Consider the following 14,610-nt stretch of genomic DNA (forward strand, 5'->3'; position numbering starts at 1 on the left):
CAAACTGAAGTAAGTAGTAGTAAGTTGGCATTAAAACTGCAGTGTTGTGAGACGTTGCGTTATAAGTTAAGTTACAGTGTGTACGACAGAGCAAAGGTACAGTATTGCCACGTACAGAGCAAACAGCTTATGCATGCATGTTTCTGTGTGGCCACTTCAGTGGGTTGCTCAAGAGGCAGCCTGCATGGCACTTTCATCATGTACGTAGTAACCCTACTTCCTCTTTAGTGACTTGCGATGGGGAGACTTCTCTTTCAGGCAGGAAGTGACAGGAAGTGATGAGTGTTGTTGAGGCAGTGTGTCAACCTTTGGTGGATCACTCCATTGTGAACACTTGACTGTGTGCACAACGTTAAGGATTGTTCTTTTGGCTTGGAACTCGCGCCATCATGGCAAAAAGTGGTAAAAGTCTTGGCGTTCCTGTTGGCCATATGGTGAGTGGTAAACCAACTCTCTTATTATGTGTCTAGTTTCAGCATCAATAATTGTTGAAGGTTTGTTCTTTGTTGGTAGATCTAGTACTATTAAAAGGATCATTTAAGTTGATACGTTCTCCGGACTACAACAGTCAGACAGACATTTTCAGACAGATGTTTCTCGTATTTCCAGTGATGCTAGACATCAGGCTCTATGAAAACAGCTAGTTTCTACTGAAACATCAGTCCTGCTTGAGTGGAGTGTTAGCCAGGATTGTTTGCCAGTCTGCCAGGACCTACTGTCTGTGAGATAATTACTGTTGTCTATGTTGGTTTGGTTCTGATAGAAGTGTGAATATCTACATAGAAATCTGCATAATATACACTGTGCACAATACGCAATGACACGAAGAGCTTGCTTGACATTATTTATAAACTATGTTACCGCCTCTTTGTGAGAGGCAACAGACTCTTTATACTCTACATCCTTCTTACAAAACGTTGTTTTTGCAAAGCTTATGTTTCTTCTGGAACACTGTTCAACTTCTTATAAGCCTGAAGACAAATAACTCGCAGATGGGAGAATGGAGGAGCCGTTTGAGAATTAGGTTTGAATTTTGTTTGAGTCACATTTAAAGGAAGGTGGAGAAACACAGGCCCCACTTGCCCTCATGAGGATATGGTTGTTGTGAAACGACGACTGAGTCACTGGAATAGAACTGACGTCTCTGAGAGCTGTGAATGAACGTTGGCTGTCTAGTGCCACACCCTCTTCCTGACTGTACTAACAGTGTATCATACTCTAGACATACTGTAGACCCACCCACTCTAGACAAAAAGAATCGCATGCAGCCTGCTCGTCATAATTCCCAATTCAAAACATAATTTCTGTGTGAGATTGTGCATCTCGAAAGCATTTAACTCTGATCAACATCACATGCTTTTTATATTCTACATTAAAAAGGTTTAGGTCATTTTCTTTTTGTTGGTATAAACACCCACGTTATCTCTTCCTCTCTATATTTCAGGGCCAGGCGGTATCAGATGGAGGTATGTGTGCGTGCGCATATACATGCTGTCACATTTCTAAGAACTGAACATGTCTATGCATGACACTTAAAGCATTAATATCAGTCTCTCTCCTGCTCTTGACGATGCTCAGTGTGTGCTGCCGTGTGCCGTTTCAGAGCTGAACATGTCTGCCAGAGGCCATGGAGGAGGCAGCAGCTCCAGTCTTCCAGGCTCCCCGGCCGGGGACCCTGGCCAGGCAAACAGCGTTCTGTGTTGGGCTGTCAGCTTTGAGAAGCTGCTGGAGGACCCTGCCGGTGTGCGCTACTTTACGGTGAGACTGTGGTGGAAAAAGTATTTACATTTTGTGCTTAAGTAAAAGTGTCAATACTCACAATGCAGAAATGCTCTGTTTCAAGTAAAAGTCTGGAACTCTAAATGTACTAAAGTGCAAGTACAAAAATGTTGCCGTCAAAATATACTTAAAGCTCCAAAAGTACAAAATGTTTGAAAATAGCAGATCTACAAGCTCACAGCGCGTCGTTGTAGTTCGGCTATTTTCAAATAGCCTAGGTATAAAATGGGGCTAAAGTGGATTAATGTATGGTTTATAATAATCATAATAATCATTTATATCTGCAAAGTAACTAGTAACTAAAGTTTTCAAATAATTGTTTTGGAGTAAAAGTACAATATTTGCCACTGACATGTAGTGGATTAGATGTAAAAGTATTGGAAATTGGAAATGCTAAGTACAAATACCTAAAAATTGTACTTAAGTACAGTACTTAAGTAAATCTACTTAGTTACTTTACACCACTGACGGTGAGACAGACCGTCATACACTGACGGACAGCGAGATGGACGAGGACTCGAGACAGGCAGAGACGCACAGACACACACAGATCGCACAGATTTCATTGCAGCATCATTATAAAATAATGACATCGATAATCCAATTGGATTTTTGCTTGGATGATGACTCACTTAATGCACTTCATTTGAACCGAGATCTGTTGGTACCGTTGTTGTTGGGCAGGAAACCTTTTATCTCCGTATTTATACTCCTAGTCAATCTGCAAGCTCACAACGCGTCTCATTGTGACATGCTGTAAGCTTGTAGATCTGCTATCTTAGCTATGCTCAAAAACTATTGTCATGTGAAAAGTGTGTGTGTGGGTTTTATAAATACAGTAAGTAGTAAGAGCTTGTGACTAATAACGACACTGGCTCCTTTGGAACACAGGTTTTCTTCCCCATATCCTGATACAGGTTTTGACTATGTTTATTATGTGGTTGTTTCTACAGGCCTTCTTGAAGTCTGAGGTCAGTGAAGAGAATATACTGTTCTGGCAGGCTTGTGAAACGTTCAAGAAGATTCCAGCTAGCAGTTCAGACAAGGTATAGTAAGGTCTTTCTGTATTTGACCCCAGTTCTTCTGACCCAAGGCTCTCCCCTGCTTTTCCTGTCTCTCTTTTCACTGTATCTAACTGATATATAAAATGCCCCAAAATAAATATGAAAAACATATATAGAATCAACAAAAGAGTCAAATCATGGAGCTCTCTTTCATTCATGGATGTAATGCTGCTTAGGCTAAAGGAGAATCAATTCTTCTTTCTGGATAAAATTTCTGAATAAATGCTATACATTTACATAAGGAAATAGACATCCGAATTGTCTAATAACTTGAATATCCCCTCCAAATTCTGGGGAACCATTAAGTCGATTAACCCTGCCCCTGCGTGACTGCCAACGTAAATCATAATTACGAGCCGACAACTGTTATTTAATGAACATTTTTGTTTCTGCAGGGTATGTGTTTGACTGCACACACCTTGATTCCGAGTGTCTTTCTGAGTAATCCTCCTGGCCATCGTACTTCTGGCATTACTTACATGAGTCACTTAAATTTACAGTAATAAAAAAGAACACATTTTCTGACTGTTTTTCAGCAACTCTGCTCTTTTGAATAGGCTGGATGCCATGGATGGCAATCAATTTCATTCATTAGCTGGCTTAAAAAATCAGCTTCCCCCCTTGACAAAATCGGCTGCACTGGCTCTAGGGGCCTATGCGTGACTAGCCATAACCAGATTCAAATAATTTGGTGAGCATTTGGGAAGTGAGTCGTCAATTGTTCTATGGGTAAACCCCAACTGCAACAGATTGACTCTGTTTTCAACTGCCACTTACTGACAGTTCTATAGATTTGGAGGGACCAACAAGGTTACAAGGGGTCAAACTGTGTGTATGGTGTATGTCAACCTGATACTAAATCTATTTATTGAAATCTGGCTATTTATAATTAAGTACAATGGAACTGGTCCTTGTTTGTGAAACCGAAAACTGACCTTGTCTGTCATTCCGTCTGTCATATTTGAGTTAAATGTTATGCTTGGTGTTTTGTGATTGTGTCCTTGTTTGTAGTTAAAAGAAGAGGCTGCCTCTGTCTATGACACCTACCTGTCTGACAGCGCTCCATACTCGGTCAACATTGATGATACGGCCCGAATAGAGAAGCAAGACCTCCATCAACCCACACCTCACATGTTTGACAAGGCCCAGACACAGGTCTGACACACGCACGCACGCACGCACGCACGCACGCACGCACACACAGGGATGGGACGCTAAGCGATATTATCGTGATAAAACACTCACGATAATCGTATTGTGGAGATTTCATTTATCGTGAAATCGTCCCCCGTCATGCACTGGGATCAATTCAACTTTTATTTGCCGAGCTGCATATCCGGTACCACTTAAAACCTTAGTCTTTTTTTCACTTTATCAAATGTCTTGGCCAAAAAATTGCCGATCTACTGTACAAGCTCACAATGCGTCGTGACGCGTTGTGAGCCTGTAGATCTGCTATTTTTTGGCAAATGTTCCGCCCAGGATAATGGATTTTTATTATTGCGATAATATCGTAAATCGCGGTTTCTCCTTGAAGTTTTCATATCGTCCCTTCCCATCCCTTACTCTCTCTCTCTCTCACTCACTCACTCACTCACTCACTCACTCACTCACTCACTCACTCACTCACTCACTCACCAACCTGAGACCATTAACATAATTTCTTCCACGTTTTTCATTTGAAAGTGAATCGTTTGTGCTCACTGCCCTGTTGTGCTCTGTGCTGTGCCTGTCAGATTTTCAAGCTGATGAAGATGGACAGCTACAGACGCTTTGTACGCTCTCCTCTCTACCAGAGCTGCACCGTGGCCAGTGTGGCGAACAAGCCTCTTCCAATGCTCCTCTCTAAACCAACCTCCAAGGGATCCTGGGAGGACATGTTCACTGTGAGTGTGTGTGTGTGTGTGTGTGTGTTTTGATTGATTGAAGATTGTATTAGAAAGTTGCATAGGGAAAAGTACATTATCATGACAGTACAAATCACTGGTACAAGGTCAACTAAAAGGAGATCCTAGTAAGCTTCTCGGCTTATTTACACAGGAACCACTTCATGTATCTCATAACATTGAAAGACAGGTGGATAGAACACAGTACTTTGCATAGGATAACATCAATTACAAAAGCAGAAAAATAAGGTAAATAGGGGAGGTGAGTATGGGCTTAGTCTATTTAGTTTTAGTTTCAATTCTGTAGGTGACATTTCAGACCGATTTTGAAGGAGGTTAGGGATTTACTCTCCTTTAGGGCTTGCGGTAGGGCGTTCCACATGTTAGTGGTATAACAGGAGAACAAATTCGAGTCTTTTTTAGAGCCAAATCTGGGCTGAACGTGATTAGTGGAGCTGCCTCTGGTGTTGAAGTTGTGGACATAGTGTGTGTGTGTGTGTGTGTGTGTGTGTGTGTGTGTGTGCGTGCACGCATGTGTTTTTATTGATGAAATATTTTGTTGATGAATAATAATTAAAAAAGACGGCAATTGACATTGTGGTCCATTAAACATTCAAAACTCAAAACAGCTGGACAAAATATACAGTTATAAGCAATTCATGATCATATAGAAATGAGGTGGGGGCCAGGGATAGCCTACTGTAGCAAAGCTCATCGTAGGAGTGAGCCAATTTGTCAAAGTCCAATTTTGGGGGAGCCATGATTTTAGGTCAGCTTTCAACTTTAATGGGAAAATGTTCAGGCCTGGGTGTGGGTGGTGGTTGCAAGGTTAGAGGAACTCAATTTGGTGGAGTACCTATGACAACCCACTACTTTGAAGGCTACTTGGGAACTGCTCCTTGGGTATCTTGAAACAACCAGGCACATACATTGACAGCTGGGAAACAAGTTTCCCCCCTACTCTGAGCCACCCTCGACTGTTTAAGACGTCATCTGGGATTAGGCGAGTCCTTTGGTGCACGTTAAATTGAGTAGCAATCTCACGGACTCTGTGTGTTTGAGAGAGAAGCCAGGGCATTATGCAAAGCCAAGGAATAGCTTTGCATCTAAACATGGCATTGAATGATAATCATATCAGTTCTATTCTTAACGGCTTGGTTTCACTTTCTCCAACAGAACAACAGTCCAGTTGGAAAGAGCACTGCGGAGAAAAAGAAGAGAGGATCGTTGGGGGGTAAGCGACAATCCAGTTTATAATGAATTATGGTTTACTTGAAAGGTCCTGTTGTTATTTACTGTATTTCATCCCCATGTAGACATAGAGGTGTCCCAACTACAGGTCTCAACGTGGGGGAAAAATTCACAGATGCCACTCAAGTCAAACAGCAGTGTGGAACTTGGCGCCCTCTACAGGCAAATACAGGTCAGTACACCTCAAGGGCTGCCCGATGCCTTTTGCAACTGAATGACTACTGGTCTTATGGGTGCTGCTCAATATGAAGTCTTTTGGGAGAGATTTAATTTGAATTCATGATACTTTTTTGCAATATTTCCACTAATCAAGCTTTCTTATATCCATATCTGCCTGAATCAGAACGGCCGTTCAAGCCCTTGTTCCCCAGAGCAGGGCGATGGGAGTCATGCCAACCGCAACTTGCTGGAGGGGGGCTACTGCTGTGTCTACTTGCCCGACTGCAGTGCCTCGCTGGCTCCCACACGGCCCGGCATGCTCCTCAGAGACATGCTGGCCAGCCTATGTGAGAAGAGGGGTTTCCCGCTCAAAGATGTCGTCATCTACCTCCGTGGCAAAGACAAGGTGAGAACTTTGCTTCTTTCTGTCATCCCCCCGGCTTAGGTTTAGTCCACAATTGGTGACGCCTACAATATACACTATAATAAAATGTAAGATATACAAGCTGAGTTCATTCCACAGCTTGGGAGCCAGAGGTAAGTAAAAGTCTAAAGCCCAGTCCACACCAGCGCAACATGATGCAACAAAACTTTCAGAGCTCAGTTGCAGCGTTCCCAATTACCCTGTTGCAGGTCCATGCATACTGGCTCATTTCTGATCACCAAGACAAGTTACCCTCACAAATCTGTCATAACAAAATGTCCATCTCTCTCTGTCTCTCTGTCTGACTGACTACAAATGGAAATGGCAATCGGTCGCAGCCCGGCACCTTTGTGTAGACTGTTGCAAACCACAGTTTTAGGATTCTGTTGCAAGTGGTTGCGTTGCAAATCTTTGGTCTGTACTAGACTTTAGACACTGGAGTCTTGGCCAGAGTGTTTTAGGGAAGTTAGGGACCGACATCCTGTTTTAGCTGATTTGAGTGGGGTGGGGTGAGTATGGCTGGTCGTCACCAGTGTTTTGAAATCTATTCATTAGATACCGTAAGAGGGGGGTGGGCAACTTTGTTGATAGAGAGGGCCACTATATTTCCACACTCACGCCATGTTCGCATGGTTGGAATTGTAACACAGCTGAAATCGACAATATATCAGTATTGATATTAACCTGCAGGCTGCATTAAGTGAAGGTGGGTGCAACTGCCAGTTGCCCATGTATGCCTTTAAGAAATCACTTCCAAACCTTTTCTGGATCAAGAGTTTGCAGCCCACCCATCTGACCATTATACACTGCATCCTCTCTGATGCCGCATAATGGTCAGACGGATGGGCCATGTGCAACCTTAGACACATTATTCAAGGTTGTAAAGAATTAAAAGAAATTGCATTGTCTGCATGTCTTTAATATTAATGTTGTATTAATAAAATCTTTGAGTTTTGGCAATTATTTGGGGGCCTACTTGCAATATCCTCTATAAAGACTTCTGTGCTCTCCCTGCAGCAACCCTTATCCTTGGACCAGGACTGTACAGTGGTGAGAGACAAGGAAGTCGACCTGGAACTGAGGGTCAAAATTTTGTGAGTCGATCGCAGCACTTCTCCTTCTGTTCTTTCCTCTCTCACTGCAACAGGGTCTCACTGGTGTAGGCCTACTAACTATCTCGCCATTCTGGAGAGAATCCCTTGAGTTGGGTTAACCCCGCATCTACAGTATGATGAGTTCATTAAGGATGAGCTCAGGGGAGAATGTTATGCTACCCCAACTGTAAACACAATAGAGAAAGCTCACACCTGGATTGGTGAGGTGCTGACTACCGTAGATAATGTAAACAGCAGAAAGTGGCCACAAAGCTCTTCAGCCACGATGCAAACGATACTTTATTTAAACAACCAACGTTTCGACTGTAACAGTCTTCCTCAGAGTAATACCTTGAGGAAGACTGTTACAGTCGAGACATTGGTCGTTTAAATACATTTGCATCGTGGCTGAAGAGCTGTGCGTCCTCTTTCTTCTGTTTAAATGCTACTCCCACGGAAATATTATGCAAACCCGGGCCTGATCGTTTTCATCTAATAATATGCTGTCCTCCCTTTGGAAGTTGTCTGCTTTCTTACAGTCCAGTACATTACATAGCTAGCCAGCTTAATGTTAGCTAGCCTAATGTGCACATCATTGTCATGTATTATGTGCAGTTACAAAACTAATGATAATGTATCCGTCCACCATGGCTCATCAACCTATACAGGGCGGTTGTCGAAGAGCAAGGTCTCCTGTGCCTGCCTGCCTTGGTGATGTAGAAATGAAAGCAATAGAGGGCATTTGTGTGTAGAATATTTTAGTGGGAATGGCCAGATACACTGAAAATTGTTCTGAAAGCAATTCTGTTCCCAGCTGCTGCAGATCCTTTGACTTACGTACATCTTATTGCTGCTTAAAGGAACATTCCCAAGTGTTTTCTACTATTCATCAGTCCTCATTAATTCTCACTCTAATATGTTACTGTAAACTCGCTCTGTGTCTCAGAGCTGGGCTGTAAAAAGCTTGAAAATGAATTTGCTGATGACCTCATCATCAGTAGGGATATCAAACGAGATATTTGTCTTTTTATTGATGAATCTTTTATTTGCATGAGAAAAAGAAATGAATCTCTGATAATGTTCAGTGGTGGAAAAAGTACTCACATTTTGTACTTAAGTAAAAGTATCAATACTGCACTGTAGATGTGCTCCGTGTAAATGTCCAGAATTCAAAATGTATTTGAGTAAAAGTATGAAAGTATTGGCATCAATAAGTACTTAAATTACCAAAAGTAAAAGTACAAAATGTTTGAAAATAGCAGATCTACAAGCTCTGCTATTTTCAAATAGCCTAGATATAAAATAGTGCTAAAGTGGTTAATGTATGTTTTATAATATAATAATTTATATCTGCAAAGTAATTAGTAACCAAAGTTTTCAAATAAATGTAGCGGAGTAAAAGTACAATATTTGGATGTGAGATGTAGTGGAGTAGAAGTAAAAGTATTGGAAATTGGAAATACTCAAGTAAAGTACAAATACTTCAAAAGTGTACTTAAGTACAGTACTTAAGTAAATGTACTTAGTTACTTTACACCACTGATAATATTAACTGTTTTGTTAAAAGACAATATTGTTGTATATTGTCAAATCTATTTACACAAAGACGTTGCCTACAAAACAACAAGTTTAGTGTTGAAAATGTGTAATAAAAAAACGAGTTGACAATAGAAGTGGAGGTGCAGAATGAATAACGCAATAGTGCATTTTAAAGAATGTTGAAGTATAATTTTAAAGAAGTAAAAAAAAAATGCAATAAATGCAAACATGGAAAAACACTGGCAGCTGTATATGTAGCAGTTTAGCTGCGGGAATATCCTTTCAGGCCTGACCGGCATTTGTTTGCTGCACAAAACCAGAACCAATGTGTAGAGTTTTCTGGGTTATAGTGGTTGCTCACTGATATCAGCGAGCAACCACTATTACCCAGAAAACACTTCTCTGCATTGCTATGCACATCTTCGCAGATGTGCTGACACAGAACCAGCCTCCACTTCCTATTGTATGAAGGAGGTGTGTGTGTGTGTGTGTGCATGTGTGTTTTCAGGGTGGAGGTGGTGTTCACTGGGAAGACAATGGGTGTTGTGGTGAAGTCCAGTAAAAAACTGCAAGATGCTCTCTCTGTGGTGCTCCAGAAACACCAGCTCAGACCCCAGGATGCCATTGTCACCATGGTGAGCGCTGGCCAACTGTGTGTGTGTGGGAGAAAGTGTCGACATGTATTGTACACAGGCATGTGCACACATAGACATCAAAGGCCCTTTTATCCGTCTGTAAAAAGTGCCCTCTCCAGACCATGAATGCAGTTTTTACTAGAGTGAAAGAAATGCAAATGCCTCCTTTCCATGGCATACCTGAAATCTATACCATTATGCCATTATCCTGCAGTATTGACTTGATTATGCTTAGTTCAGCGTGGTATCAATCCCCGTAAGATAGCCGACCTCCAAGCTCACAATGTGTCGCAGAGCGACGCGTTGTGAGCTTGGAGGTCTGCTATTTTCGATATTTCCACCAAAAGGCCCTTTTAGATATGTTAGCCCCTGCCTCTCTAACATGCTGCACGTCCCTGGTTGTACATGCAGTATGTGATTCGTACTGTATGTGTGTAGAGCATCTACATGATATGGAAATTCTGGTCCCATCCTCTTTTACAGTACACTTTAAGACATAATAAGACATAATAAGACAGAATAAAGCCATAATAAGAAATAATGTGTTGGTAATTAGAGCTAATATATTTTATTAGACAGAAACAAAGACAGAATAGTAGAAAGAGCGAATACATTCTCTGGCACCGTCACCTGCCGCGGAACTGCAGCGGCAGACACTGCTGCACGACCGCTAGTTCGACCAGCAGTCGCACTGCATCGCCGGCGATAGGACCAGCAGTCCCGCCAGTAGGACCGGCGGCCGCCGCACGGACCGGCAGGTCCCGTAGCGGTAAACTGCCCGTCCGTGCGGTGGTGGCTGAGACAGAATAGCAGGAAGCGAATACATTATCTGGCACCGGCATCGCTGGTAACTGCCGCGGCAGCCACCACCGCACGGACGGGCAGTTTACCGCTACGGGACCTGCCGGTCCGTGCGGCGGCCGCCGGTCCTACTGCTGGTCCTATCGCCGGCGATGCAGTGCGACTGCTGGTCGAACTAGCGGTCGTGCGGCAGTTCCACGGCAGGTGACGGTGCCAGAGAATGTATTTGCTCTTTCTACTATTATGTCTTTGTTTCTGTCTAATAAAATATATTAGCTCTAATTACCAACACATTATTTCTTATTATGGCTTTATTCTGTCTTATTATGTCTTATTATGTCTTAAAGTGTACTGTAAAAGAGGATGGGACCGAAATTCTTGACCCATGCCGATGTTTAAAATAACAGTTTAGCAGATACAGATATTTGTTTATTTAGCTTTTATTATTTTTCCCATTTGTGCCAGGGAGACTTCAATCTTCAATAAAGCATAACCGTTCCAAATCTGTTTGTTAGGCTGCAGATAACCAACACACCAACATAGTCAGTGCAAAATGTATGCATCCCTAACAGATAAATATTGTCTACTACCATCTGTGAATATTTACCGATGCCTTATTTCCTTTTCAGGCTGGGTGTCCTGATCCCATTAACATGTGCACCAATGTGTTCAAACTGGCCAATAAGAAGCTCCAACTAGACAAGATCAAAGGTGAATATGCTTTACCTGTACTTTAATTCGCACTGCAGCATTAGAGCATGAAACGGTGATGCAGATTTCCGTTTCCTGGATCAACACTCGGCACAGTTTATGTATTCATTTATTTATGTCTGTCTCTATCCCTCCACCTTATCTTTTCGTTCTGGATGCTTGTTGAGTGCTGCTGTGTCCCCTCTTCTCAGTGCTCTGCTGCCTCAGCTTGGCGCTGTTTTATGGGGTTAATCCTTAACCTCACTGATTTCACCATTTCGCTACACACACTTAAAGGACAACTTTAGTTTTTTACAACAAGGGTTCATATTTTAGATTGTATAATCAGAGAAAAGAAAAAGTGAGTGTTAAAATGTTTTCATTTGCTTCATTCTATTGTTTTATCGTGTTTACCATGCTAAAATGTGGAGCATGCGTACGCATGGGGGCATGCGTACAAGTGGCTAAATATGTCTTTTTAGACACAATAAGCCAGCAGTTTCTTTATTGCTATTTACAGTAACACTTCTACCCCCCATAAGTCACATCCAACCATGAAAGGTTGCGTTGTATCTTGGGAATGGGCTTATTCTGTGTAAAATTACATATTTAACCACTTATACGCATGCCCCAACCACTGAAATAAGAATCTCTAAAACAATAGAAAGAAGTAAATGAAATAATTTTAACACTCATCTTTTATATTCTTTAATTACAATCTAAAATATGATCCCTTGTTGTAAAAAACTAAAGTTGTCCTTTAAAAACCCCTGCCCAATGTGTTAATGAAGAAAAAGGTTTGTCTTTAGCACAAAGTAATGACTTAGCGAGTCATTGTGTCAAATCAATAAATATTACTGTCCATGGTGGGCACTAATATTTCGGTAATTATTTAAATATCACGGACCATGGGTGTCACTATTTTTTGTGGTATATATGTATTATTAAATAATAATAATTAATACATTTCACATTTTCTCTGTGTCATATGCATAGGTAAAGATCCAAGCAGTTCCAGACTTGCTGGACACAATCTAACCACTCAGGTAAGCTTTTGCTCATAGAGGCTACGACCACAACTTGCACAACTTGATATTACTTGAGATGGTATAGGGTTAGGGTTAGGGAACAGACTGGAAAACTGTTCAGTGATCATATCAGTAGTATTATATTGTAGATGTTGTTGGGGGGGAACTCATGCTGCTCTAGGACTTGAGGTTAGCTGGATGGATAGGTGGTCTCTTTGTACATGAAGGGTGAGACAGAAGAGAGAGAGAAGTGCAGAGAGTGGGTGGAGGAGGGGATGGAAGTGTGTCCTTGGCAACTGGGAAGGGTTTAGCTTGGTATGATCTAGCCGTCGGTTCATAACTTCACTAACATGTTTAAGATAACGTACCGTAACTTGTCATCTCTCAGATAACCAAAACTTTAACTTTGTTTTGGTGTTATAGAAATCTATCACGTTTATTTTCAAATGTAATGAATGTAATACAGTATCTACTTGCACATGCATAACTATATGTATTCATGCCTTTGTGCCAGGAACGGGGATCGGCTACTGTAGGTGTGGAGATCCAGTCATGCCCGGAGTCTGGCTGTGCCAAGAACCAGCCCAAGCCCAGTAAGAACGACATGGATGGTAGGCCCCACCCCCCCAGCAATATCCAGTCAGAATGTTCTTAACCACTTAAAGCCTAAATACTTTGCTATTTATGGTTATTAATGGTTAATGTTCTAGATGTGATTGCTGGGGGTCAGGTCAAAACTGAGATGTTCCTCTGTTGATCTTGGTGGGCTGGATTGGGATAAATCTTAGGTTCCCTTCCACCCTGAATTGCGCCGGTAGCCGTTGGCAACATAATCGATACATGCGCTTATCAATTTCTGTCTGTCTCCCTGTCTTTCACAGGGAGACAGGGTATCTTAGAATTGGAGTGATCTGAGACACTTCCTTGGTAATAGGGTTAGCAGCTGATTCAACGGATCGCGTTTTTTATTTTTTATTTAAGGGAGACCTGTAAATACACAGATACAAAGCTCCTGCCAAAAAGGAAATCATAAGGGAGGCATCTGGCAAAAGATAAAAAGTATTATTATTATTTTTGCCAGCTCGAGATGTGGAGTTGTCTGATGAGTTCTTAGGCCAACAAAGGATGGACTACATTTCCAAAAATAAATTACCCAAAAATGGGTCAATTATCTCTTGCTTTTATCCATATTGAGTGCAGTGGTAATTATTTGCCTCTAGCCCTCTACTTTAAAGCTACGACTTTTACTTTTATGCCATGGATGACCAAACAGTCAATCGTTTTAAGTACTTTCAATACCGTTTTACTGGTAGTTTAGAACCCGGTTAGAAGAATAATGATTTGACTTGCATTTTAAAGGACTTTTCTCTTTCCGTCAGGGCTACTGGAGATGGTGACTAAAGCCCAGTTCAGGGCTGACGATCAACGAGGTCTTCTGACTAAAGAACACCTGACGCTGCCCGATTTCCTTCGGCTTCCGTCAGACGAGGACCAAGTGGATCCAGAGGGAGACGGGTCCTCTAGCAGAAGCTCAACACACACTACAGAGGAAGCAGATGACGCCGTCAAGTGTGCCGATACAGGAGCAAGTGCCGATTCTAAACACTTAAAGGAAACAACCATTTGAAGGTCACTGTTATGACTGAATGGTGAGTGTTATGTGTGCAGGCTGTGCGAGAGCAGCTAGGCTGTTAAAGCCCATTTAAAGGTGTTCTCAAAAACTAGGGCAAACTCCAGATGTGTCCAACATGGCCTTAGTGGGCCATAAGTAATTTATCACAGAGTAAAAACTGGTCAAGCACTTTTTACTTTATTTGCGAATGTCTATAAATAAGCTCAAAATCAGTGGACTGCTGCGGTCACTGGTACTAATGTGTTATAATCACCAAGCAGTGTTCTTATGTGTTTTTAAGTGTTTCATTTCAAAACACTATGCATCCACTGTGGAACATTGTTCCAAAACCGGAAATATGTTTTATTTATCATCCATTAGAATACAGACTATTATGAAGAAGGATTGAAAAACCAGAACATAAATACATTTTAAGTATTAGCCTACTATAAGGCCAAGCATGACTATGGTATATGATCTGCCTTGTTGTTTTTAACAGTGGATTTGTTTTTGAAATGAAACTCTTCATAATGTATTTAAACACAACAACATAGAAACAGCTTTTGGTGTCCTTTGAAAACATAATTATTGTACATCTTGAGTTTTAATCTATACAAAATGGTTAAATGCTATAGGTTAGGGTACTGC

General features: G+C 41.6%; 1 protein-coding gene across 1 annotated transcript; it reads left to right on the forward strand.

The window, feature by feature from the left end:
• Positions 1–389: 389 nt before the first annotated feature.
• LOC308302479 (regulator of G-protein signaling 14-like) lies at positions 390–14,397 on the forward strand (the record flags this gene model as incomplete). The annotated part of the gene is made up of 15 exons (XM_080746734.1): positions 390–434; positions 1,445–1,466; positions 1,604–1,758; positions 2,733–2,825; positions 3,855–3,998; positions 4,580–4,729; positions 5,906–5,963; positions 6,046–6,152; positions 6,324–6,545; positions 7,581–7,657; positions 9,705–9,831; positions 11,262–11,343; positions 12,319–12,368; positions 12,865–12,943; positions 13,730–14,397. 15 exons carry the CDS (start codon positions 390–392, stop codon positions 13,975–13,977), a joined length of 1,659 nt encoding a protein of 552 aa, XP_080602860.1. The 3' UTR covers positions 13,978–14,397.
• Positions 14,398–14,610: the final 213 nt, after the last annotated feature.

This window comes from Nannobrachium achirus, assembly GCF_963921795.1.
Source record: "Nannobrachium achirus genome assembly, chromosome: 17".
Lineage (NCBI taxonomy): Eukaryota > Metazoa > Chordata > Actinopteri > Myctophiformes > Myctophidae > Nannobrachium > Nannobrachium achirus.